This window comes from Prionailurus viverrinus, chromosome C1 (assembly GCF_022837055.1).
Source record: "Prionailurus viverrinus isolate Anna chromosome C1, UM_Priviv_1.0, whole genome shotgun sequence".
NCBI lineage: Eukaryota > Metazoa > Chordata > Mammalia > Carnivora > Felidae > Prionailurus > Prionailurus viverrinus.
Genome location: NC_062568.1, coordinates 176,630,370 through 176,657,358, shown reverse-complemented (window position 1 = coordinate 176,657,358; position 26,989 = coordinate 176,630,370). Strand labels below are relative to the sequence as shown.

The 26,989-nt window shown below is 56.7% G+C and overlaps 1 protein-coding gene across 3 annotated transcripts in view; it reads right to left on the bottom strand.

Annotated features, from left to right (window-relative positions):
• The window catches only part of TRABD2B (TraB domain containing 2B), a 217,567-nt gene that overhangs the window by 6,999 nt on the left and 183,579 nt on the right, over window positions 1-26,989 (bottom strand). For all 3 annotated transcript variants that reach the window (XR_007155112.1, XM_047873099.1, XM_047873100.1), the window contains exons 4-6: window positions 25,976-26,150; window positions 10,373-10,463; window positions 6,995-7,264 (exon numbers count right to left, since the gene is read on the bottom strand). Coding sequence is in view for 2 of the 3 variants with exons in the window: in XM_047873099.1 (XP_047729055.1) it covers window positions 6,995-7,264; window positions 10,373-10,463; window positions 25,976-26,150 (536 nt within the window). In the remaining variant the exon portion in view is untranslated. The remainder of the gene's footprint in view (window positions 1-6,994; window positions 7,265-10,372; window positions 10,464-25,975; window positions 26,151-26,989) is intronic.

Here is a 26,989-nt window from a genome sequence, read left to right as displayed (position 1 = left end):
GCGGGCAGGAGGCTTGCCCCTCCCTGGGTGTCTGTGGTGCGGGCAGCCTCTCCCCTGTGTGACACGGCCCCCTTTCCAGAGCTTACTGCCCCTGCCCAGTACGCCGCTCACTTGCTGGGTGAGCAGGGAGCCCCCTGCCTTGCCGGGGCCTGAGCTTCCATGTGCTAGGACAGGGTCGCTGCATCATGTGAGCTCTGTAATCACCACCACCACGGTCCAGCCCCACTGCCATCCCGGCCGGACGTCTCTTACGCAGCCTGGCTCGGCCTCAGGGCTGGGGCCTCTGCTCTGGGAGCGGGCGTCCACATGCCCTCGGTCGAGGAGGAGGTCCTCGCTCCCCGGCCCGTCCTCCTTCTCCACTCCTGGTCATGCTCCAGCCACAAGAACATGCCACATCCTCACACGAGGCTCTCCTGGACCTGGTGGCTACAGCCGCCACGTGTGTTCCTCAGTCTTTAGAAACTCCCAGAGCAGCGATCAGAAAAGGAGGGAACAAAAGTGTGTCATATGCCCCACGCACAGAAGGAAGATGCTCCTGGATAGACGGTGTGCCTGTGGAACAGGAGAGGAGGGCGGACCAGGTGGCTCTGAATGTCCCTCATAACCCACAACATCTGGGGTGATGCCCACCCGTAGCAGCCCGCAGAGCCCCCAGACCTCGTGCCATCTGGTGCCGGCCGGCCTCAGCTTTCCGGGCTCTGCCGGCACACACCACCCTCTGCGGTCACATCCAAGGTCCCACTGCCATTTCCGGTCCACCTTTGAAGGCCTGGCCCAGCGGCGCCCCCCCGTGGAGGCCCCGGGGAGAGTGAAGTTGCCCACCAAACCTCGCACGTGTCCCACTGATCCCGCTGTGTCACCCGCAGGTAACTACGTGTGCACGGGAGGCTTGAGCGGGCTTCCGGACGCGAGGCGCTCACAGCAGCGCCTGGCACGCGGTGGGCACGCTACGTGGCGCTGGCCACCTTTGGCGCCGTTATTAGCATGCTTGTGTCTGCCTCTCCCACTACCAGCGTCTTCCGTTTGGGAAGCGCCTCCCCGGAGCCAGCAGACACTGTGATGCTGTACGCGTGTCATCTCATTATCCCCATTTCTAAGGTGAAGAGACAGCCTGAAGGGGATTAGGATACAGAGGTGCCTGGAGGGCACAGGAGCTTGCGTGCTGCCTCCTGCTGAGACCTGGAAAACCTGTGCGTGGAGGCCTGCCAGGGTGGGAGGCGAGGCCTCCCGTGGCCTCAAGCCATTACCTTAGCCCCTTCCCTCCCTTTCTCTTCTAATGCAAAGAAAACCTCTGCGCACTACGCAAAGCGTCCGTGATGGTCCCTTCCTAGCGGCTGCCCCATCCTTTAGGCTTGAGCAGCCAGGAGGCTAGGAGGCCTGGCCTCAGGAGAGGAGGCCATGTGCCACTTGGGGTGCCTGGAACCGGGGGCCCAGGCTGGCCGCAGGCAGCCCCGCCCTCAGAGGGAAGGCCAAGTGGGAGTTATGAAAACCGTCTCGAAAGGCGCCCAAAGGCATTTGCTTTCACACTTTTAAAACCAAAGATGCACACTCCCCCTTGGAGCCTGAGCGGGGGTTTTATTGCTTGGAAGGAGTCCCAGGGAAACGGAGTTGGGGGGAGGGTACAGAAAGTCCCTCCAAATGCCCCCGCCTCCCGAGCCCACTCTGCTCACAAAGCTCAGTCCCCCAGTCAAGATCCCCCCACGCCCCGGGCCCGTGCAGGGGAAGAGCGTCTCATGGCAAAGTAGCCTCGAAGCCAAAGCAAACACTCTGAGAGTGTTCCCAGGCTCCGCAGACGGCTGGCACCAAGGGGCCGAGTCTGCTCTGAGCCGACAGGGCCCCTCATGTGGGGAAGGGCCCCGCTGCTTGGGAGGAAGGCTGAAGCCCTGTTCTAGCTTGCCCTATGTCCCTGTGTGCCATGTGGCATGGGGCAAGTCCTGTCCTCCAGGCCTCAGTTTCCCCACGTGTACAATGAAGGAGCAGGTACAGACCCACGGACGTTAAAATGTTTTCTAGTAGCAGAAGCTAGAAGTGAGATCTTAGGCAGAAGTTCAGGGTATAAAGCACAGAAAAGGAGGCCCGGTGCCTGCGATGGTGTCAGCTATCTGTCCACTGAGGCCCCTCCAGAGGCTACCTGGAGTAGGAGGCCAATCCGTGTACTTAGAGGGTCTTGAAGAGCCATCTGGGGCTGGGTTCTGGAGGTCTCAGAGGCTGTGGCTTTCTTTCCAATACTAGGGACTGCTGGCTGTGCCCTAGGTGACCTCCTCAGAGGCTTCCAGGGAGACAGTGTGGAGATGGGCCTTGGGTGAGGGGGACCCACCTGATAGCCTATCCTGCTGCCTGAGGGTGCAGCTCTCCCTGTGGTCCGCCCAGAGGAGACCCCACGGCAACTCCGGTCTGGCCTCAGCCTCTCCAGGCCAAGCAGGTCGGAGACCTGAAGCGACAGGTCTGCCTGTTGCCTGATATCCCAATGTCCGAGGCCCATGCCAGCCTCCACGCCTTTGGCCTCATGGCCCCCTCTGCTGGGAATGCCCTCGTCCTCCCCACAGCCCTGGCGGACCAATCCCTTCGCAGGTGCAGGAAAACTGACTGGGGCTCCAGGGCTAATTCAGCCACAGCGTGTTAGGGAGCCGTCCCTGCCTGGCCACGACCTGAGACTTTTTCTGTTTTTGTCCCCACCAGCTCTCAACACGGGGCTGGGTAACCGGCACGTGGCCAGTGTGCTCCTGTCAAGCGGGGGAGTGGGCAGCACCCACTTATGCTTGAAACCTAAGACGTGCGAAGGGCCCACGAGCAGCTCCTGTCGGGGAGGGAGGAGAGAGGGAGAGTGGCATCTTAGACCAGACTGAGAGTCCCACCAGCAACTCTGGGGACAACTGTCACCAAGTGTCACCAGGAGTCTGGGGCCAGCTTACCATCCTATAAGCATCATCTTGTTTACTCTCTAATCCTCAAAGCAAGCACAAGGAAGGGCCGGGGTCTGAAGCCTGTTCTGCCTGAATTTGTCTGTGCTTTTATGCACAGAGCGGTCCTGCTTCCCATTTCTCATGGGGGAAGAGAATCCCCCATAGGTGGGATTCCACCTCGAATCCCATAGCATTCCGTCCCCACACAGAGACACCACCACCCTGGAGCCCCCTGGGAGAAGGCCTGGCTTTGCTAAGAGAAAGTGTAGCCGGGGAACCTCAGGCAGGATGGCCCCCTGGGCGGACCAGAGAGAGGTCTTCCTCTTCCAGGGGGCCCTGGCCATCTGCTCAAAGCTTGGGGAAAGTGAGGCCCAGAAAGGCAACGACACGCTCTGTGTGTGTGTGTGTCTTGTACCCCCTGCCCCTGCATGGTGCACCCACAGGACTCTGGGTCAGTACTGATGCCCACCTGCACCTTGCTTCTGGCCATGCCCAACAGTTCCCTGCACCCACCTCCTCATGACTGTCCTTCCATCCAGCACTCTGACCCCTTGTTTATCCAGCCCTCTAACCGCATCATATGCGCACATACCCCAGCCATGGGCTGGGGGAGCAGCGGGGCTGCCATGACCATCATGAACCTAGTCAAGGCCCTCACTGCACAAAAAGAGAGACCGAGGGGACGCCTGGGTGGCTCCACTGGTTAAGCATCTGACTCTTGATTTCAGCTCAGGTCGTGATCTCACGGTTTGTGGGATGGAGTCCCGTGTAGGTTCCACGCTGACAGTGCAGAGCCTGCTTGGGATTCTCTCTCTCTCTCTGCCCCTCCCCACCCCACCCCCCAAAATAAATAAATAAATAAATAAATATTTAAAAGAGATAGACTGAGGATTGTCACAAGTCTCATTTCTCAGTGGGGCAGTGTGTAGGCACACAGCCAGCATGGGAATGAACCCTGAACTGCTGTCCCCCCTCTTGGCCCTTAGATGTGCGGTTCCTGAGAGTTCTGTGCCCCTGCTGTACAGCCATCTGCAGACATGCACTTGGCCCCTTCCACAGGGTCCTCATTAATCACCCTGCCAGGGCTGCTGCTTCTCTAAACTTCCTCCTGTGTGTTTACATCTTGGGTAATGAGGGGTGAGTGGAGGGGAGCTCATTCCAGGTGGTGGTCTGGCCAGCCTCTACCCCCAGTTCTCTCCCTCCTTGTCTCACTCAGGCATGCGGTCAACAAACCCTCACGAGGCCCCCGGTGGCCACAGAAGTCCAGCCCAGATCTGGTGCCTCCCGGCCTCCAGGCCTTGGGACACAAGTGAGGATTTGCAGCCTGTGTGACTGTGCGAAGACTGGGGCACCTGCAGGAACTGTGGGTTGTGGGGGAGGAGAGAAGGGACACTTCAGCCAGTGAGGATGGAGAAGATGTTTGCCAGGCAAGGGTGGGGCATTTGTGTGGCCATGGGCAAATGTGACCCTTAGCATTAGACAGACCTGGGTTGTGGGTTCTGACTCCACAGCTCACTTGCTGTGTGGGTTTTGGGCATTACCTGACCTCATTGGGCCTCAGTTTCCTTGTTTGTCAAACAAAGCTTACTTCCAGGACTACTGACAAGACTGGGGACATGAGGGTTGTAAGAGCCTCGTGCCTCCCCCACCCAGAGAGAAAAGCAACGGCATAGGTGGGAGATGGGCTGGGCACGGCCGACTGAGGGGCAGCACACAGCTCAGTGAGGACAGGGCCCGCAGGAGAGGCAGCTGCAGGCCGGAGGGAGCCCATGCTCTGTGTCCAGGCTGGGCGGCAGAAAGCTCACTGGGCAGTGGCAGGCAGCACTGGAGAATCCCAGGCTGCTGGGGCAGTGCCCTTGGGCAGGGGCCCTGCTGCCGGGTCACGGGTGTAGCATGAGTTGGGAGAGGTGATGGATGGCACCAGCCAGATTTGGGGGCAAGAAAATGAGAGAATTCAGAATGGAATCACAGCTCCAAGGAGAATGGTTTTGTTAGAATGGCCACGAATGGGCTTTAGGTCCCCCCTTGGAGAGCTGTCCTCTGTTCCCTCTCAGAGAGCTGGAAACTTGGAAAGCCTAGGAGGATGGGGTGAGTCCCCTGGGAGTGACAGAAGCTCAGGGCCTGCTTGCCTAAGAAGCATCAGGAGCTCAAGCAGGGTGCCCTTCCGGGGAAACTTCCTTCTCCAACCCAACAAGATGGAAGAGAGTTATCCAGCCACAATTTACCTGTTAGGTGGGAGAAAGGGCTCCCTCTTGCCAAAGAAAAGCTATTTTCTTATCCTGAAACTGGGCTCTGTGTTTCAGAGCTACATGTTGTGAAAAGGAAACTGCTTGGAGTCGTTTGCCGAAATTTACCTTTCAGAAGTGGTTAGGGCTGGTGGGTCAGTCGCTGGAGCTGACAGCCAGCCTCCTGTCCCCTCCTGGGCTGGGCCCGCCACCGGCTGGGTCTCTTAGTCACCCCAGCAGGTTGTCGAGGGCCCGGAGTAACCCTCTGATTGGAGCTTTTTATTATGTGTTGCCAGCTCCGGCACCGGCCCTGCTCCTTCCTGGCAGCCTGTGAGTGCTCCCCAGCACAGAAGAAGTGGCCCTCCGACGTAACCCCACGCCCCTGCTCCTGGTTTGGAGGGGGCGCCCACGCTGGGCACACGAGCCAAACACGTCACGGCTAATCTAGCCATAGCAGTGCCTCTGCCTTCAGTGGGACAGGCTGGCCAGGGCTCTGCAGAAGTACATTTCCCAGTAACCCAAGTCAGACACTTTGAAACCAACGGCCCAAAGGAGCAGTGGCCTCCACTCTTACTTGCTGGAAGTCTTTTCAAAACAGTGCGCATCCAAAACTTTAAGACACTGGACTAGACATGTCAACCTTTTGTCGATGACTCAGAGACCTGGCTGCAGCAGGACCGTGAAGTAGACAGTGCAGGAGGTAGCCCCCGATTGCTTATGTGACCTTGGACAAGCCCCCTGTCCTCAACCTGGCCTTGGTTCACCATCTGTAAACGCAGAACTGGGTCCACGTTCCCCAAAGCTGCTGCAAAGACTGCGGCGCACATTCAACCAAGTGCAGACTCAATGCTCAGCTTGCCAGCCCATGCCCTGCAGGTGCAGGTTTATGAGGTCTGCAGTGGGGCCTGGGCATTTGTTTGTTTATAAGTAACCCAGATGATTCTGGGCATTCTGGGGAAATCCTGGAGGATGATCTTGAGGGTTCAGGTGAGACTTGGAGTCTGCAAGGGCCCACTGCTAGGGTACGATGTCCAGGGCTGGGCTACCGCGGGGGGTAGGACTCTGACCTTCACTGATGGCCACTCCCTGGGACAGCCGGGGTGTTCTGGTGACACTGCTCATTACATATGGAGATTCCTACCCCAAAGCAGAATCTAGGGAGACTGCTCTATACTGAGTCTATAGGTGGAAATTGGGAGACAGTATCCTGGTTCCATCAGGAGCTTTGGAAACAGACAGGCTGAGAAGGTGGTACAGGGGTGGCAGGAGAACACAGGCAGGGGACAGATACCTATCTGCAGAGCAGGATGATTTCTGCACCTGCCCATATTCGAAATCATTTATCACAGATTCCCCTTCCCCTCCTGAGAGACAGCCCACGGCAGTAAGGCTGTCCGTCGGCACCTGCCATCTCTTTCTGGCAGAGTGAGGCCCTCTGCAGCCTCCCTGCCAAGGTGTCGGCCACTAAGACCTTCCAGGCGCAGGGAGCTTATGACGTTTCGATGTATCTTCTCCCAGTTTCACCTTCTGGCCCATGGGACAAATGGAGCTAAGGGGAAAGCAGGCTTTTGTCTACCGCACCTGAAGGAAGTTTCTATCTCCTTGCCTTTAAAATGCAGACAAGTGTGCTTGTTCTAATTTTGAGAATACAAATGAAAAATCATATGTGAGCATGCTCTGTAAACCCTGACGGATGAACAGGAAGAGACTTTGTGAATCGGGGGGTGAGTCAAGTTATCCCAGAAGTTTCCACCCAAGCACCCACCTGGCTCACTTCCTCCGAGCAGGGTCCGGGATGACAGGGTGTCCCGGGCTGACCCGGAGAGATGCGCAGCTCCTGACAGGCCTGCCCCTCCCCCCGCTCACCTGTCCTCGATGCGGACCCAGAGGTCATTGAACTGTCGCGGCCGCTGGTGTTTGTTCTGCCTCTTGTGCCACTTCTTCTGCCGCCCAAATTCCTCCAGTTGGCTGAGGCTGTCGGGGAGCAGGAGGTGTGGGGACAGGGCTGGGTCCTCCTCCTCAGGCGGGACGGTGGGGGTCGCCGAGGGTACTGCGGGGAGGGCGGCGGCTGGGGTCACCGGGGCCGGGCTTGCCGAGGTCCCCTCGGGTGGAGGTGCGGGGCTCCGGGCGGCAGGGCTGGAAAGGGGCAACAGCATGTGAGGTGCACGTGTGGGATTGTGTCAGTCACGTGCGACAGGGAGTGCAGCCCAGTGAGAAGGTTGTCACAGCAGGGGAAAGGCTGGGTGCCCCTGCTGGGCCCGGCGAGAGGAACCCAGGGAAACCACTGTCTCATGTCCAGAGATGGAGTTTTGACCCATTCTTTCTTTGATCGGCTCAATAAATGTCTCCTGGGCACCCACCCTGCACCAGGCACCTTTCTAGAAATTGGGCAGAAGCGGTCACCAAATCACGTCCCTGTTCTCTTCGAGCTCACACTGAAGTGAGAGCTGGAAAATAAGGATGTCAGATGGTGGGAGCCGCTGGGGAGGGCAGGAGAGGGAGCTTGAAGGTGGAGGCTGCTAGGCTGGTGGGGGGCGCTTCTGGTCAGTGCAGGGTGACACCTGAGCCCAGGCTAGTAGGGGGTGAGGGAGTGAGCTGTGGGCAGACCCCGGGGGCCTATCTCGTCTTCTTCAGGGTCTTTCATTCCACAGACTCTGGCTGAGGGGCTTGGGGCAAGTGACCTGACTTCACTGTGCCTCATCTCCATCTCTGCAGAATGGGGGCGCTACAGCCTGCGCTTCCGAGGGGCAGCATGAGGGTCTCCTAAGTTACCACAGGCAAAGCCTTGCAAACAGTGCCTGGCAAATAGTAAGCCGTGGAACTGTTTTAGTAGTTAACAGTATTAACTAAAAATTTTAAAATATTAATGCGGTGGTTTGTATCATTCACACAACCAGCCATCTGTGCATTCAACAGCTATTTCCCCACATCGCGTGCCCCCGATGCCTGAGCATCTTTCTGGGGAGGCAGGACAGTGTTAAGCAGGTCAGAGCTCCAGCTAGAGGTGGACAGACGTGGGTTCACATGCCGGCTCTTGGCTTACAGGCTGTGTGACCAAGGGCAGGTGACAAAGTCGTCTCAAGCGGCAGGCAGCTGTGAGATGGGAGTAGTCACAACACTCGCTTCGTAAGGTCGTCATGAGGACGAATGAGATGAGGTCCTAACACAGTGCCTGGCACACAACAAGCCGTTCTTTGATATTGGCCTATAAGCACATGGACTTGGCTGTAGCAGGCACTAAAGCACTGATTAGGTGTGTGTGTGTGTGTGCGGAATTCACTTTCCATGCAGTGCTATATACACAGGTCTCTTAGCCTGGGAACAGCCTCTGCTCCTTTCCCTTTTATTCGTTCCTCTCTGGGGCCCAGATGGACTCCCTCGGGAGGACCTCAGACCCTGGCAGAAGGCTGGACGTGGTATCGGGAGTAGAAGGGCGAGGCGGCACCCGAGGCGGCGAGAAGCCTGTTCTCTTCTACCCCCGCACACACAATGGGGTGAGGGGCTTCTCTCTCCATGAGAGGGGAAGGCCATCAGCTCAGCCTGTCCATCCCCAGCCCCCACAGCAAGACCAGATTCCCAGGGCCCAGGAGATGCTGCAGCTGCTGGGGAGATAATTCAAAACAGGCGGACAAAAAGATGGGTCCAGGAAGCACCTGTGGCCGATGATGGCTTTTATTGTTGGGGCCTCCCCAGCATCCCAGCTCCTCGCCCCACCCGCAGGATTTCGGCGTGCGCTGGAGCCTGGGGCTGAGAGCCCTCGGAGCAGGGCCGGGCGGGGAGGCGGGAGAGGCGGGAGAGGCGGGGGACCTTCCTCTGATGCCTGGGCTCTGAGATGAATAGGAGTCGAGGCAGCAGCGGCGGCCCGTTTGCCCGCCCCGCCTGGCCTGGAAAGACACAATGAGCTTCAAGGTGAAGTCCTTGGGCCTGTGAAGGGGAGCATGAGGAGTGCCTTGTCCCCAAGGCTGCCTTGGATGCCTCACTCCTCCAACACACCCCTGCCCTGGCCCAGGGCAGACTGGATTTGTGCCGCACTCAAATGTTCATCAGTCTCGTCCGGTTGACTCAGATGATCAAAAGAGGAAGGAGTCCAACGTGAGGGAGTTTTTAAGTTCCTCTAGAAGGGCCATGGAGACAGGGGAAAGCAGAGAGTGCTGGCCCAGAGCTAGGAGGCCGGAGGCTCAAAGCTCTGGGGGGCCCCAAGCCTCATCTGTGCAGAGCAAGGGGGAAAGCCTTAGTTGTTCCGAGCACACCCACCCCCTCTGGCGCCCAGGGAGGGGACAGGGAGTAGTTAGGAGCTGAGGGAGGCTCTAGAGCCCGGCTGCAGTGACAGAAGCTGGGTGTCCTGCAAGTGACGTCACCTCTCTGGGCCTCAAGTTCCTCAATTTTAACATGGGGGTACTCCATGTTCTACCTCATAGAGCTCTTGTGAGGATTTAATGAGCTAAAAGTGCTTAGAGCCCGGTGTATAAAGATTCACTGTGACCATTCAAGCTTCTTTCTGACTCGAGTTCTCGTAATGCCAGAGACTAGGCCTGAAATCGCTCTGTGGTCGCCCTTGGGGGGCCAGCGAAGAAGGTTCCTGCGTAACAGTTGGAGGGCAGGCTACAGAGAAACACCCTCCTGCCCTGGAGCTGCCCAGAGTGTGCTGACACCCTGTCATGCCTGCCCTGTCACCGTGGACCACAAGTGGACCCAGCTGACCCCTGAGCACCTAGTCCCAGCCTAGGGTGGGGACAGGAACCCTTCCGAGGAAAAGGATGGCCACTAATGGCTATTTGAGTGGAGTAGGTGTACCTTGGTGGGAAAGTCAGGGGTGGGAGGGCCCCCCAAGAGGTGTGGTCAGAAAAAGGTGAGGACCAGGTGTGGGCAGGGCTAGGCATCCCCAGTTCTCTAGGAGTCCCACAGAGTCCTTTCACCCCACCCACTCACCCGGCCCTAAATGCTGAGCAGCTCAGAATCTACCCCTCCTCCTGTTCCCACTGCCCCACCCCTCAACCTCACCTCCCCCAGGTTGCCGAGATTGCACACCAGCTTCCTTCTCGGTCCCCCCACCTCCAGCCCGGCCCCTCCACTCTTGGCTGCCTGGTGAAGGCCGGTCCCTGCAAGGCTTCTTCACAGCTTGCCCCGTAGGCCCGAGCAGAAAGGCTGGGTGCAGGCTGGCCACGCAGCACGGGGTCGGGCACGGTTCATGGATGGTGGCAGCAGGCCAGCCGGGCGCGTGCCCCCGATGCCTCAGCTGCTTACCTGTGGATGGTCTGCCCTGCGGGCGTGTGCTCCACCTCCAGCCCCGCCTGCCGGAGGACGTCAATGACTGTGTTGTTTCCCAGAAAATGACCTGGAACACAAGGGACAGAGTGGGCTCAGCCACCTGCCGAGTCGGCAGCAACCGGGACAGCCTCAGGCCAGTGGCCTACACCAAGGGCAGTGCAGTGTAGCTGGAAGTTGTGCTGGAGCCACCCTGCCTGGGTCCAAATCCTGGCTCTGCTGCCTACCAGTGGTACCTCCCCAGGCCCAGTTTCTGTGCCCCATTCCCAGCTGTAAAGTGGGAATGATGGTGATAGCGGCCTCCAGGGTTGTTGCGAGGCCCACGGGAAGAGTGGCTGGCACAGTAGCAAAGGTTCACAAGTGTTTCATGTTGCATCGGGCCATTAAGCTGACCCCAGCCCCAGGCTGTAACAACACCCACAGCACAGTCTTTGTGCAGAGGACCCACGCCCTGGCTGTGGTCACCGCAAGTTTTATACCAGCAAAATAAAGTGAATTAAGCCTGTGTCAGCCTACAGTGGTCGTGTAAGGCCCAGCTCTGAGAAAACCTCCTCCAGGAAGCCCTCAAGCCTTCAACAGGTCTGTGGCTCATCTTTGTGAGTTCCACCAGCAACTTGAGGTGCCCTTCCTTAGCACGGGGGTGGGTTCTGCATATTCATGACTGTCTCCTCACCAGGCTCCACTGTTCTCTCAGCGTCGGCTGGACCCGGGCTTTCGTGGATTCATTTGTTCACCTCTGATCCAACATTTAAAGACCACATATTTCAACCCAGGCCCTGGGGTGGCCCCAGAAGACTCACAAGGTGTAAGATGCTGGGGAAGGAGAGAGCAGCAAATGGTTGCAATGGTTACAGGGTCCAGCGGGCAGCAGCAGTGGCACAGAAGAGGTCCAAACAGAGAGCGGAACACCACACAGGTGGCCCTGCTGTGTGTGTCTGTGTGTTGGGGGGGCGGGGGAGACGGGGGTCTTCATCTTACGCAACCCACGAATCATTCACTCAACTAAAGTTTATGGTGCATTTGCTCTGTGACCAGCCTTGTGCCGATCGCTCAGAATGCAGAGACCCACAGCCCCAGATGAGCCCAGAAATGGCTCTACTGCAGCAGGACGTGGGCGTGAGGTCTAGGGACACAGTGAAGGCTCTCCTAGGCTCTGGTTAGGAAGAGTCCTCGGGAGGCCGAGTGAGTGGAGGCGGTAACTGCTGGGAGTCGGCACACTGGCAAGCCCCTCCTCCTCCCCGGGCCTCAGTCTCCCCACCTGTTCAATCCGGGCAGAGTGGCAGTGGCCCCTTGCGGCCTCCTAGCCCGTGTGCCTGCCCTGCAGCCCCACTCACGTGGGCAGCACACTCTCCTCCACTCCCCATTTGCCCCAGAACCTGGGGAGAGATCCCTGTACCATTACTCTAATTGCCTGTGACAGGTGGTGACAGGTGGGGAGCCAGAAGGTCAGCATGTTGACAGCCCCAGGGAGGTCTGAGGAGAACAGACAGTGGACAAGCTGCGCGGGAACGGAGAGGCTCCGGCATGGAGGAAGCGAGGCTGGGACCGCAGAGCGGGTGGACAGAGGGCAGAGCCTGCAGCGCTCTGCCGGACGGCCCTGCACACCTCTGGGCCGCCTTCATGTCCCTCACTGGCCTGCCACTGTGCCTGGAATCCACCTTGGGATCACCGCAAAAGACTACCGGTCTAGGAGTGACAGACCGGGGTTCCAGTCCAGGACCCATCATGCTCACTCTGAGACCTCGGGCAAATCCATTACGCTCGAATGCTCCCAATGTCTCTGTGTACACGGGAGGGATCCGCTGGCTCCCCTGCTCTCAGACTCTATGGAGAAGGCTTTTGTTTGACTTCGGAGACCCCTCCCTTCTTCCCTCTCTCCCTCCTGTTCTTTACCTGCTCAGTTCATTAATCTGACAAACACTGAGTGAGTGCATATCTAGTGCTAGCCAGTGGTGAACAGACGGGGACCTGTTCCAGCCACTCCGTCTCGAGAATCAAGGTCTTTTGATCTGGGTTAAGTACTAGGCAGAGGGAAGCACAACCTCAAGTCAGGGAAGACTTCCTGGAGGAGGTACTGCTAGTGGAAGGGTGGGATAAGAATTAGCCAGGTGAGGGGCACCTGGGTGGCTCAATCGGTTGACTTTGGCTCAGGTCATGATCTCACGGTCCGTGAGTTCGAGCCTCGCGTCGGGCTCTGTGCTGACAGCTCGGAGCCTGGAGCTGCTTCAGATTCTGTCACTCCCTCTGTCTCTGCCCTGCCCCACTCACACTCTGTCTTTCTCTCTCTCTCAAAAATAAGTAAACATTAAAAAAAAGATAATTAGCCAGGTGAGGATGAGAATTGGGCACAGGCTGGGGGGCTGTTACAGCCAGGGGGAACAGCATGTGTGAGGCTAGGGGATAAGTGAGGCTCATTTGGGAAGCTGGCTATAGAAGTCACACAGACCACGCAGGCATGAATAGCCCCTCCCAGGGCTCCGGCCTTGACCCAGTCCTGTCGAGGACAGAGACCCAAGCTCCTGTCACATTTGTGAATCTCCTGAGCAAGTGGGCTTCCCTGCCCCCAGCTTCAGTCTTCCTGTGTGTCAAATCGGCATTCATCCATTTGGTGGGGCTGTAAGGTCCTAATGAGGCAGGAGGAGCGAATGCCCTTTGGAAAAGCCCAGGGTGCACTCTGGAGTGACGAGCTAAGCCAGTCCCTGGTGGGGCCACAGAGTCATCTTGACCCGTGCCTGCCCCCAGAGTGTGACGGAGCTGGAAGGGGGCCTGGGCACGGTGGCCTTTGGCACACGGGTGGCAGGAACCCCTGCCAGCGGTTCTTGGAACTCACTGCTGGCAGCAGAGGCGATTTCTTCCCCACTTCCACGGAGGCCCTTTAAAGGCCAGGGCCTTCAGGCCCAGCAGCAGTCCGCCGGAGGATTTCAGGAGCCACCAGGGGAAGCACGACGGCGGCATGGGAGCACACTGAGGCCGTGTGGCCACTCTGAAAGGAACGTTCCTGGAGTGGGCAGAGGGGGGTGCTTGAAGGCCCCGAGCCTTACAGAACTGTGGCTGGATCCCCAGCACCGCCTGACAGCGTTTCAGTGTCCAGTCAGCACCCTGTCTGTCCCCTCAACCTCAGCGGTGCTAGCCCTTACTGTGCCACTTAAGACCTTGAGCAGAAGACTTCAGACACTTTGAGAAGTTGGAAGCAATCAGCCATGAGGTTTTTCAAATTCCATCTTTCCTTCTCCAAGCCACGCCCACCTTCCCTTCCGTCCCTGCAGGGCAAGGAGACGGTGTCTGTCCCCCTCCTGGACGTGGCTCCCTGCACAGCGCCAGGACGCACCCTCCCCATGCAGCCTGCACCCCAGGACTGCGGGCACAAGCCATCGGTTCCCAAGCCGGGTCCCACCATGGTCCCCACCCCACCCTCTCTGGGCCTAGTTTCACAGGACCCCACGATGACACCGCACTATCCTGCTTCTCTCCATAGCCTTACCACTGCCCTGTGCCCACTTTCTTGGTGGGTTCCTCTTTCTCCTGCCCAGTAAGTGTGGGGGCCCCATCGCCTTCTTCTCACGCACAATCTGTGGACAAATCAAGCACCCATATGGTTGCAATTACCATACAACACAGACCACTCTGGAACTACTGCCCTAGCCCAGGCCTGTCTGACCGGCAGCCTGCACGTCTCCACCTGACATCCACCAGAGCCTACAAAATCCAACTCACCCTCCCCTCCTGGGATGCGTCTCAGCTGAGCTCTGTTATCCAAGTTGGATGGGCTGTGTCCCGACTCTTCGTCTCCCTCCTCATCCAATCACTGGAGTGCCCCTGATCTTTCCTCCTAACCATGCTTGACCAGCCCAGGTCACCAGCAGCTTCTGCCCGGAACCACTGCAGACACAGTCTTCCTTGTTACCTCACTGCAGCTGGAATGATCTTCCCATACCCCAGAGCCGCCCCTGTCAGAATGTGCTCCCAGCAAGCCACTTGGGAGACTGTGAGTTTTTTGAGGGCAGGAGCCATGCCTGATTCATCCTCGACCCCAGCGCTAAGCCCAAGTCTGGCACACAATGGCGGCTTGGAGAATGTTTGCTGAATGAATGAATGACAAAACCTGTTACTCCACATCCTTGCCGTGATCTCATTCTATCCCCAGAAGACTTGAGCTCACAGATACCCTCCCCTTGTCACCACCGCCCGGCCTCTTGGTGATGCTCCTGCAGATTCCACCAATCCCAGGAGCTTGGGCCTTGCACCAGCCTGAGCCAGGGCCCAGTGCCTGCTGTCCCCAGACGCTGGCAGACAGGGCTTAGGCTTGCCTCCAAGGTCACAAATCCTGAAAAAGTCACCACACCCATCCTGGAACCTGGAGGGAAGGTGTGGAAAGTTTCCAAAGGGTCCCCAAAGCACTGGGGCTTAGCTTGCGTGGCTTGCCCAGGCTCCTGGGGTCTCCTGGCCACTGCTCAGCAGCGACTTCCAGCACTGACAGCTGTTTTCTGGCCAGCTCTCTGCAGGAAGGCACGTTCCATTTCATCTGCAGAGGCTACTTGGGTGAGGAGAGGAGGAAAGAGAGGGAGGACAGTGAGGGGGTAGGGCACACAGAGCCACAAAGACAGAGAATAGGGGAGAAGAGGCTACAGAGGCCGAGAGAGAAGAGAGACACCCTCAGGGAGAGACAGAGAGAGGAAAAGAGCACCAGGACACAAGGAAACAGAGGACAGACAGATGAGAGTGGGGAGAGAGGGGCTGGGAGATAGGCTGTAAGAGACACAGAGACCTCAGGAGGGAGAGAAAAAAGGAGAGACACTGAGACAGAAAGCAAGAGATAGAAGACAAAAACAAGGGTAGAGATACAAAGAGACAGAGATAGAGGAGAGAAAGAAAGAGGAAAGAAGAGAAAAAGAACCTAGAAATGAAAACAAGGGGCATGCATGGTAGAGGAGAGACTGATCTGAGGATATCATGGAAGACTTCCTGGAGGAGGAATTCATGTAGCCAGGACTCCCAGGATGAGTGGGATTGAGGAGACATACATGGAGTGGGGAGGGGGCAGGCCAGGGCTAGAGGAGGTGGGGCTGGTGTGGTGATTATCTCTCTAAGCCCACAAGCGAGGGTGCCACTTGAGGGACATTCGTAAGCAAACAGGGAAGGTGTCCTGCTCTTCATGGGCACAGCCTCATGACGTTTTAGTGCAGAGAAAAGGCTCCCCTTCTTCCAGGTGTAAGCAGGCCTGTGCCAGGGCACAAGGCTCAGCAAACAGAGCACAGGCTGGATCTAGCCTTTACCCATTGCTGGCCACAGCCTGACAGCCCCCATTTACCAAGAACCAAGAGCCAAGAACCCTGATCTGGGGGTAAGACAGAAAACCTGGCTCAACAGCCCAACTGGCTATGTGACCTCGGCTAGTGTCCTTCCCCTCTCTGTGCCTCAGTTGCCCTACATGGTCCCCTGGGTCTTCCCACCTCTACGATTCCACCATTTGATAACCTGAACACAAAGTCCTACTGAGTGAGTCTCCTGGGTACACGGTGCTTCTCCTGTGTCATCTCACTTCATCCTTTTGGGAACCTGTCGAGGTACCCCCACAGTTTCCAGACAAGGACAGGAGAGATCAGAGAGAGGAAAGGACTCGCCCCAGGTCACACAGCTGGTAAAAGGCCAAGCTCACTTCCACCCGGAGATGTCATAGCTCACGGCACGCTCTCATACATTCGCTCCGAAGCATTAGCATCTGCAAGGGATCCTGAGGTCACATTAGGGGGCAGGGAGCTGTCAACCACGTGTGGCCTCTCCAGGGTTCACCAGATCGGAGGGAAAGGCGTGTGAGCACTTAGCAAGAAGAATACACCAATTAACAAGGTGATTTCGAGACAATGTTGGGGGGCCGGGCAGAGGGGAGAACCAGATGTTCCCCCAAAGGTTCCGAAGTAACACGGGCTCCCCTCCACCAGTTTTCTCTCCAGTGAGCTCGCTGGGTTTCCAGCATTTTCCTCCTGGAGGAGGGATCCCAAGCTCATATTTATGTTCTGTCTGAAATTAATGCAAGGGAAACTTTCAAATGCTAATCTATCTTCCAGGATTAGCCGGCCGGATGTCAAGTGACAGAGGTGTTTGTTTTCCTGAGGAAATGTGACAGGAGGGCTGCATGGAGGGACTTTGGGATGCATGGACACTGGGGATACCACAGGGCTTCTGATCTCCCAAGGAAGGTCTGCCTGGGAAACTGGCAGAGCTGGGTCCTTTTTCCCCTGTTTCACCAGCCAGCCCGGGGCAGGGCGGGGGCATTTTCTGTTCAGTAAGGGCCAGGATGACGCCTCCCCTGCACCCAGTCTTGTGCCAGGAACTGAGACACATGGTCCCCACCCCGGAGGAGGTCACAGTGCAGGGAGAGGAGGGAGAACAGGCAGGCAAACCCTTACAGGGCAGTGAGAGCCCAGCAGCGAGGGAGGGCCACCAGGGGCTATGGGGCTGAAAAGGAAGGGCTTTCACGACAGGCGACATAGCACATGCACAGGTACAAAGGGAAAAAGGGTGTGGGTGTGCAGGCCACCACCAGTGATTCCGGGTGTTGGAATATAAAGTGAAAGGGGAGGTGGGCGATGGTGAGGGTCGGAGCAGCAGGACAAGACTAAGGGGGCGGGTTTCAGCTGGGCCCGAAGAACACTTTCCCAGGCAACTGTCCAGTTCTGTAAGGGAGCGAGTGTTCCATCCCTGGAGGTGTGTAAGCAGAGAGGCAATGAGTGCTTGTCAGGCTTGCACAGAGGGGATTCAGACACCCTCCAGGGAGCTGAGAGTGTCTGGGTGGAACCTGATTCTGCCCCCTTTGCCATCTGCTCCTCTCTGGAGGTTGCCGGAACCCAGGATGTTAGCAACAAAGAGCCCTGAGCCTTCAGCTGGTCAGCTCAGCTCTGCTGTTAAATAACGGGAGGATAGATACAAATACCAAGAAAGGCACCCCTGCCGGCCATTTCTCTAAAAGTCAGACTGAATTAGACTCTTTGATTCATAGTCTCACCCGACCTTACTAGGATCCTTCTGAGGCCACCAGAACCTGCCCAGTGTCATACAGACAGAAAGCGGCAGAACCGGGGTTTGCCTAAGCCTGTCCATGGCTTGGAGCATGTCTGTTTAAAGGGCGCTTTGTGGAGGCAGCTGATGAGGCCGGGGCTCCCTGGGCACGGGCAGGCTCCCTCTGGGGTTGGAGCTGCTTCTGGGCCTCTGACACCTGTCTGACAGTTGCCCAGTTTGGGGGTCCCCTTCAGGACGTCCCCCAGTTGTGTACTTCTCTTAGAAGCATGCACTCCCACCTGCCACCAGGCCCATGCCTGCAAGCCAGTCCTCTTGGTTCTTTTAAAAGCTCCAGGGTTTGAGCCTTTTCATTCTCTTTGGACCAGATCCTCTTTCAATTAATATTGTTTAGAGGTGAGGAAGCCTGGTGCCTGTACCCCACCCCATCAGTGAGGGCATGGGTCCCGGGGGTTTAGGTCAATCTGCACCTTGAGGGGCCTGGAGCTGGCAGCTCCTCCTCTGCAAGCCCTTGCTGGGACCTCTTGGCATGTCCCAGGCCTTGGGAACCCTGAGATGGGTCAGACATGGAGGCCTTTCCTCCTGGGGTCTGACACGGCCTTAGCCCCAAGCAGTGGCTGTGCAGTGGTTCAAGGTCACCAAGAGGCACTGGGGGAGAGCCCCAGAGACAGAGCCTGCAATGGGTTCTGTGACTGCAGGGGTGGTGCCCGGCCCAGGGCTCGCTATGGCCAAGGTAACTCTACAACATCCAGAGGCTCCTTTCCTGGAGTTACAGCACCCGGGACCCCAGGAGAACTTCCCGTTGGCCAAGCTGCTCCTGAGCCTCACTGTTGCTTGGAGCTGAAGCTGGATCTGGAGGTCTCTGTGTGGTGTCCGGTCTGGGTCCTCAGAGGCTCAGAGGCTACTTCTGCCTCCCCCTGCCACCACCCCCCTATCCCCATGATGGCCCTGCTGTCTCCTGCGGGGAGTCCTGTCCCTGGGGGACTGTGGGCCCCGAGGGGCCAGGACTCAAGTCATAATAACAAGAGGTCACATTATCCAGTGATGGCGCTGCCCCAGGTACAGGCCAGTACAAGTGCAAGCGCACCGACTCTCAGGCTCAATTTAGAGAGGAGAAATCTGACATCAGAGAAGTGAAGTACCTGGTCTGCCCAGGCGACTTCCTCTACAGAGAAGCACTAGCTTTCTAATTTACGCAGGCTGGCTCTGAAGCCCACGCTCTTTATCTAGGCCATTTCACCTCTTGCCTTCCCCACACGGCCCGGCAAGAGTGCCGAGCCCGTGGCTGATGTTCCGTAGACCCTGGCTCACTGACAGGTCCAGCCTGGGACACAGGTCCTCCAGTCTCCTCTCTCCCCCATTCCAGAGGGCAGGGTTGGCTCCGGTTAGGGACAGGCTAGCAGATGGGATGTTCCTCTGGCTGGCTGGCTGCTCTGGGCTGAAACATGAAGGGTGACTCTGGCCAAGGATCACAGCCCCGAGGAGGCGTGCCAGCTGCCAGATGTGCACATGGTGGGGAGGAGGGCCCTTTGAAGCACCGTTGGAAATTCTGAAACACTTCCGGATGCTGTGGCCTCGTGTTCCAGCGAGGGGAATGTGGCAGGCCGTGGGCGTGCCCCTGGGAGAGGAGAAAGTGGCTGGGCGTGTGCTGACTGTTCGTTGCATCCTGTGTTTTTAAGGTTTAAAAGGCCCTACACGGGACATGGCTGCTCTCCTATGCTCCGCCACGAGCTCCGAGGAGCTTCTGTTCCTGAGGCTATCGTGTGGAGGACCCAGGTGGGAGGGAGGTGGGTGTGGGTATTGTCCTGACGACTATGGGGATGATGAGGAGCTGGAAGGCAGCTGGACCTGCAGCGGGAAAGTTTTAACTGGTTCCCACCTCCTCCAGGAAGCCTTCTCTGACTTACCTTCCCTTCTAGACTGGGAGATGACAGAGTGCTCAGCACAAGCAGGCCTGTGATAAGGAAATCAAGCAGGGCTGTGAGAGCCCAGCTCCGAGGTCGTGAAGCCCAGGCAGAAGAGGAAAAGGGCACTCTCAGCAGAGCAGAGGGCCCAAGCAGCAGCTGGAGTTTTCATTTTGAGGGGAGGAGACTGGCCATCAGTAAGAATGACCTATCAACGTGACCAACATTTCAGTCCGCTTCTGTTTCTCTCACTTCCTGTCTGCACCTCGACTTACCCATCTGCCAAACGGAGTAATAAATACCACCCTGTCTCCCTCCAAGAGGAATTGAGGACATAGAGGTCATATGATCCTTCAGGCAGGATCTTACCACCCTGCAGACAGCTATTGCTGCTGTTAGTAATAAAAAAGATGTTACTGGTGTTTGATGCGTTGGGATCCCATTCCTTCTCTCAGGCCCGGGGCTTCACCACCAATCGGCTTCTGTGTCCTGGCCCCCTGGCGTGTTTCTGAGTACGGGCCTGAGGGCTGGGGTGAGAAAGGCTGAGTGGCCTGGAGGCCGGGCGAGCTGGGTGTGTGGGCACTGGGGCAGCAGCTACCACATCTGTCTTCGCTGCTCACACAGCCCGCCCAAGAACTCTTCCAATCTCACTTTGTGCCTGGACCTCTGCTTCCCGTGGGTGTAGGCGGCAGCCACCCTACAGGGAGGGATCTCTAGGTGCCGGAAGGCTCTTTGCTCCAAAACCCTCCCAAGGGATCCAAGAGTGACTGAAGCAAATCAAAGCAAAATGTGGGGTTCTTAGGGCCACCAACCTTCCAACAACAGGATCAAAGGGCTTGGAATGTCAGAAGGTAGAACCATACTCAGATCAGAGCACTTTAGGATTCTGGAATGTACGGGTTACCACCGGCTCTAGGGTTTTCAGTGAATGGGCCCTAGCGGTTATCCAGTCCGCCTTTGAGTCTGGCTTGTACTCAGCCAAGCTCTGCCAGCTCCTCCATTACTTATTCTATCCCAGATTCCAGGTTAGCCAATAAGTAAACATCTCAAGAAGGACCAGTTTCCTGGAGCTAGGGACAAAATGGTCATTTTCTTTTAGTGCCTGGGACTAAGACCTCCCTATCCCTCTGAGGCCTGGGGGACTAATGGAATGACTAAACATAGTGAACTTGATTCTGGCTGATTTGGTCCACTATGTCTTTGCAGAACATCCCCTAGCTGGTGGTGATTCTGAGGAGGTAAGGACCCTGCCCTGGAGTGGTTCACATACCCTGGGATGCCCATGAAGCAGTGGGTACTAGGATAAAGTCTAGGAGAAGGCCTGGGGGACAGCACTGACATTTACACTTCAGCGTTGCTGTAGAAAACCTTGCAACCTATGACTAGAGACCACTGTGGGTTCGTGGATTCGTGGGTTCGTGGGTTCGTGGGCCCTCAAATGCCAGCCAGCAGTCTGTGTTCCAGGCAGTCAGAACAGATGTAAGGCAGGCATGTGCCCGACTCCTGGTCAGGCACACATCACTAATCAATCACGACCTCTTCTCTGCTGAGCCCCGATTCGGTTTTATCACCCCTTACACCATCACACTCCGGGCAGCCACGACCAATCAATGCCAGCTGTCCCAGGAGATGAAAGCTATTTGACTCCCTGTCCATGCCAGTTCTTATGGCCAGTCTTGCTTGCGTTCATGTCAAACGTTCTTTCTGGAAACCAAGAACCCTCCACTTTCCTCTTCTTTCTCTGCAGATGCCTGCACCTTCTACCTTACAGAGCGGAGCTCTGATGAGAAAGCCATCAGGTTACTTTTCCACTAGCAAATGACTTGTCTGCCAGCCTCCTCCCTCCTTCCAGTACAGGTAAGGAAGTGCTCTTCTCTACCCAGGCCAGACCCTCTACCTGAGCTCTGCCCCCACCCTTCCTGCCTTCTTGCAAGACTGGGCTAGTAATATTCCCCACTGAGCAGCCTCACCCCTCCTGTATCTTTCTTTCCATCATGTTTCAGGCATGCTCAATTCCCTCCCATGGTAAGAACAGCTGGGTGGGTAGGGCCAACAATACAGCTACAAATTTTTATTTTGCCAAGTAAGGGCTCTGAAAGGTCCCTTTGCCTTACATCACTATCATTTTTTTTTTTTTAAAGCGAAAGATGTTTAACTTCAAACATGGTAGAAAGGAGATAATTTCAGAGTATTAGATAAGCCTGTAAACTGAATAAATTTAGTTAATAAAAACTCATCACCTAGTACCTATTTTATAAGTTGTTTATAGAGCAGAAGAAATCCAAGAATCTGCACAAGATCTTTGGGGACCCTTCAGCTTGTCCTTGAGGCTGGTAGTCAGGAATAGGACCTTCCCTCCCCCTGGACACTCCTCTCCATGGCAGTGGTCTGGGCCATTCCAGAATGTCTGGGTTTGCACACTGGCCACAACCACCTCCTGGAGGACAGGGCTTCTATCTGATGTCACCCCCAGATGTCCCCCAGGCCTGGTCAGAATTGTCACGCATGTTCACACCCCACCTGCCCCTGAGCCCACCGAGTAACCTCCAGAAGAGGTCAGATCGTGGCTTGCTACAGAAACAACACTAAGGAGAGTACTCTTCTGTGGGATGCGCCACCTAAAACGATACCCTTCCCACAAACCCATCAACATTTCAGGAATTCTAGAGCAAGGGCACCATGTATGGAGGAAACGGCTAGGACTAGGGACCCTAGAAACCAGGATTCCAGTTGAATATCTGCCTGCATGGCCTTGAGGAAGTCACTCTTCCTCTCTGGGATTTAGTTTTCATCTGCAAAATGAGTATAATAAAACCCATCTCGTGGTGTTACTGTGAAGGTCAAAGGTAACGTAGGCTAAGAGCCTGGAGTGGTGGTTGGCACATAGGAGGAGTCTTTATTATAAGGATCTCTCCACTACGGCAGAGAATTTTAATCCTGTGATCTAAAATGAACATATTTAGCACAACCTGATGAAGCAGGTGTATTATCCCCATTTGCAGATGAGAGACTGAGGTCCTTGGAGGTGAAATGGCTTTCCCAGCATCTCTTAGCTGATGGTGGTAGAGCCACACTTTATACACAAGCATCCTGACACCAAAGCTCTTACTCTTTGTACTGAATCTCTGTAGAACAGAACAGAACAGAACAGAACAGAACAGAGGAGGGGTAGCCAGAATGCTATCAGCACTGGAAATCCCCGTCTGTACCTGTGGGCTTTCGGGAAGGGAATCTGGAGCAGAGGTGGGCTGAGGAAGGGTCTGGATGGGCACGGGGGTGGGGGGGTGGGGCAGGCAGGTGGCGGCTCTCTTGTGTGCCTTAGCTTACTCCTCTGGAGCCACGGAGCCTGAGGCTGGCCTAGAATGGCAGACCCCAGCAGGGGCCTGGCTCAGACACCAGGCAAGCCCCAGCCGGGGCAGGGGGGGTGGGGCAAGGCAGAGGTGTTTATCATTATGTTTCTGTTTTCTAAGGTATTTCCTAGAGACACCCATTGAGCCTGGAACTGAGAGACCTTTGCGTGAGCAGACACATCTGGGGGACGGCTGGGAATATTTCCAGTGGCATAGGTCCTCCCTCCCTCCCATGGCCTTGGGGACACTGGGCCTTCTTTGAGGACCAGACAGAGGATGGTCTGGTGAAGAGTCAGTGCCCGATAGTCTAGGAAGGGCTGAGATGTGACTGCAGAGGCCCGCAGACAGAGGTGTGTAGAGGGGAGTGGGGGTATCTGCAGGTTGCACACTGCCCAGGAGTGCCGGTCTTGGCGCTGCACACAACTCTTCAGCTGCCACAGGACGTGGGACTTGGGAGTCACGTGGCCATAAGAATGCAGAGGGAGGCATGGACTTTTCTCACTCTGGGTTGTGCGTGGACATATTCCATGACAATACAGTGGTCGTCACAGGTCTATACAGCTGGCTCCCTGACTGCACATGAGAACAGAGTTCCTGGATCATAGCTCCTGGGCCTGGGGTCCAGCCCTGCCTCTCTCCCTGACTTGCCATGAACTTGACCCGTATCTTGACCTATAGGGACCTCAGTCTATCCAGAGCTCAGATGAGGTGGACAGGCTTGAGCCTGGAGGCTGCATCCAGCTTTGAAATTCTCAGGTCGAGGGTGGATGTGCAGTGCGGGGGAGAACATTTGTTTCAGGAGTGGCCGAGCCTCCAGTGCAGCTGCCAGCAAGGTCCGCACATGGCTCTGGGCTTGTTGTTATTGGATAGCAGGTCCCCGAGAGCTGAGGTGGGGCTCACGTTGCCCTGACGTTCCTGCTGCCCTGTCCACCAGGCCCAGAGGAGACCAGGAAGGGAGGATCTGGCCAACATTCCCACACTTGTTTGTTCCTTCCCTCATTCTTTCTTCCATACACTCATGACACCTATTACATGTCACTACGAACACAGGATGATTATGTGGTGTGTGCCCTCCCGGAGCTCAAGGCAGGGTGCGTGGGAGATAAGAGCCAGCAGCAGCCACCGGCTATGCTGTGGGGAGCAGCCTGGAGGCGGCAAAGGCCGAGCTGAAGTGAGGAGGCTAGAGCTGATGGAGGCTCAGACTGGGACAGTGGTGATGGGGACGGATGGAGCAGACGGACAGGAGTCGTTTCGGTGGTCTGTCAACAGGACTGACCGGGGACCAGCTGGATCTCAGACATGGGCAAGAAGCTAGAGGAGGGCATGGTGCCTGCATGCTGGTCGAGTGCCTGAGTGGACATTTGTGTCCCCAAGGACTTGGGTTTTAGGAGAAGGCGGCCAGGATCCAGGGCCACCCATGCTGCTGCGATTTTCACATCCAGGCTTTCTGTCTCCTCACCCACAGGAAAGACCTAGCCTCAGACCCTGGGTGGCTCTGGTCTGGGGCCCTGGACAGGTGGGGCAGGAAAGCCCTACCACTCAGATGGGCCATGTGGAATGCTGGATCTTTTACTGGACTCCCTCAAGGATCAGGCTTGGTTCCTCCTAGGCCTGGAGAGATGCCTAGAGGTTGGCTTAGTTTGGAATGGTTCCCCTTTTGTAGTCACTGGGGGATCATTCTGGAGCAGGAGCAGTGCCCAGATGCTCACGGGGAGAGGGCTAGGGTGGCAGCTGGATGGTGAGTGAGAGGGTGTGTTTGGGAGCACTCCCTCCCTTGCACCTGTCCTCAAAGCTGTCCTGACTCATGCCAGGTCCCCAGTAGGTATCTTGCACCTGGAGGCTAGCCTTGCCCTCTCCACGTAGTCAGTCAAGGTCCTACTCCTGCCGGCTTCTCCAGACTCTCCTACAGGAATTCCTCTCTTCTCTGAAAACTGTTTGAACAGCTCCTGGAATCATCAATGGCCCAAGTGCTTTCTGATGACTTCTGTTCAGATGAGGAAACCGAGGCTGTCAGAGGGGAAGGGATCTGCCACAGGCCACACCGGGCCATGGCCGCCCCAACATGAGCCTGGACTCTTTCTGTCCAGCTGCAGGTGTAGCCTCACAGGGGCTGACCCACGAGCCTCTTCCATGCTGGAGGCCACACAGGAGGGAAGACGGGCACAGTCAGAGGACCCTGGCTCTCCCCTTGAAGGGTATGGGGTTGCATGGCGGGGCGGGGGGAGGCGGATGTCACACAGGGGTACATGGACTGCCTGACCCGATCCGCGCTGGCCTGAGCAGGCAGGCAGTGCACGGGCAAGGGGCTGGGGAAGGGATGGCGGAGAGGCAGTGGTAGTGAGTTCTCGCCCCCAGGAGTGGCGCCTCTGGCTTATTCTCACAAAGCAGGAGGTGGACTGCACCTACATGAGCAAGAAATACATTTCTGTTGCTGTGGCTCTTGGGCAAAAGCTGACTAATAAAGGATGCAGATGCAATCCCCTGGTCCCATCGTAGACATCGCTGTTAGCATGGGAGACAGCCGTAGGGAAAGAAAGAAGGAGTCAGGGAGAAGAGGGAGTAACAGAAAGGAGGGACAGTGAGGGAGATGCCAAGCAAGCCCTGAGACTGGGCATCTAGACCTCCCTCTACACAAAGAGGCTAGAGCCCTCAGAAGAAGCATCAAGTTCATGGCCACAGTGGGACGACAAGCCTTGTATTAAGTCCCACGAAGCTGCTGAGGATGGGGAAGGTCGCTGCCATTCTGAGTTCCCACCGTTAGGTTATTTAAATGTTACCGCTAATCTTTGTAAGTCTTCCATAAGGTAGACATTTTCAATTCATCAAATAGTCATTGCTGTCCTGCCCATTCACAGACCAGGGGCCTGAGACCTTGCTGGTGGTGTGCCAAGGTCACGCGCCTGGAGGGGGCTGGGCTGGGCTGTGGAGCTGGGACATGGGGTGCCGGAGCCCGCCTTCTCCCCAACCAGGCCCCACGGTGCTCACGGGCTTGTCCCTGGGTTCGTGGGAGAGGCGGGGCTCAAGAGACTGGGTGGGCAGGGGAGCTGGCTTCGGTTCTGGGCTCTCAACACAGCCTCCTGGGGCAAGAATGAGCGACAGAAGTTGTCCTGGCCTTGGCAAGGTCACTCCGGCCAACCGGGCCTGTTACAGAGGAGCCCTTGGCTAGAAACAGGAGAACGGTGCTGTGTGGCCTCTCCCGCTCCATTCTGGGCCTCTACTTTTTCCTTCCTGAAGTAGAGGTCAGGGGAGGGGCTCACAAATCTCTAAGCCCTTAAAGAGTCTGCAAATAATCCCTTCCCCACTCCGGCCCAAACCTGCTCCGAAGGCAAAGAAGCAGATCTTGTCTTCGTTCTCCCGCAGAAGTGCCATGACCCTCTTCCCCATCCGCTCATTCCTCTTGTAGATGAGCTCGTGGCGGAAATAGCTGTCAATCTCCTGTGCGGTCACCTGCTCGTGCGGTGGGAGGGTGGTGTTGATAAAGCTGGGCAACTGTAAAGGCAAGACAGAGGCTGCCTTCAGTGCTCTCCGGGGCAAGGTGGGCTTTGAGCAAGCACACACAGCCCGGCCAAGCGGGCAACTTACCTTTATTAAGTGGCCCCTACGGGGGGCTATCCATTTTGTGTGTGCTTTTAATCAATCCAAAAATGCTTTGAGAGGAGTTGTCATTCCAATTTTACAAGTGAAAAAAGCAAGAGTGGAACGTTCCAGAGACAAGTGCAAAGTCACACAGCTAGCAAAGTAACAGCCCAAGGAGGAGAGCCCTGGGCTGCGGCCTCCCACGAATCGCGCCTGTGTCTCTCCCTGGTTGACCCTCAGCTTCCAGATGCGGAAGGCCTGGGGGGCGGGGCAGCTCTCAGCTCCTTCAGTGTCCTGCCTCCCGCACCCAGCCCGGTGTGCAAGGAACTCAAGTCAGCAAGCGGGACTGGAGGGTCAGCTCAGCTGCCTGGTGCAGCAGAAAGGCCACAGGGCACGGGATCCGGCTGATCTGGATTCAGGCCTGGTTCTGACACTGTGTGACTTTGGCCAAGTTACTTAACTTTTCTGAGCTCTAGTTTCCTCCTGTGTAAGATGGGGATTCTCTGTGATGGTGGGTGCTGTATGGACTGTATTCAGCCCAGCCCACCCTCCAGAGATGACAGGAGAGGTCATAGCCTCTGGTTTTCCCCATGCCTGAGCCCCGGTTGGCCACTACCATCTCCCCACCCCCAGCTCCACTATTTCCCAGGGCATAACCAAATCCCTCCATCCATTCTTGAAAACTTCAACTCCAGGACCATGGCTTCCTCCCATAATGAGGGTTTATTCAACAGCCTGGCTTGGAACTTTCT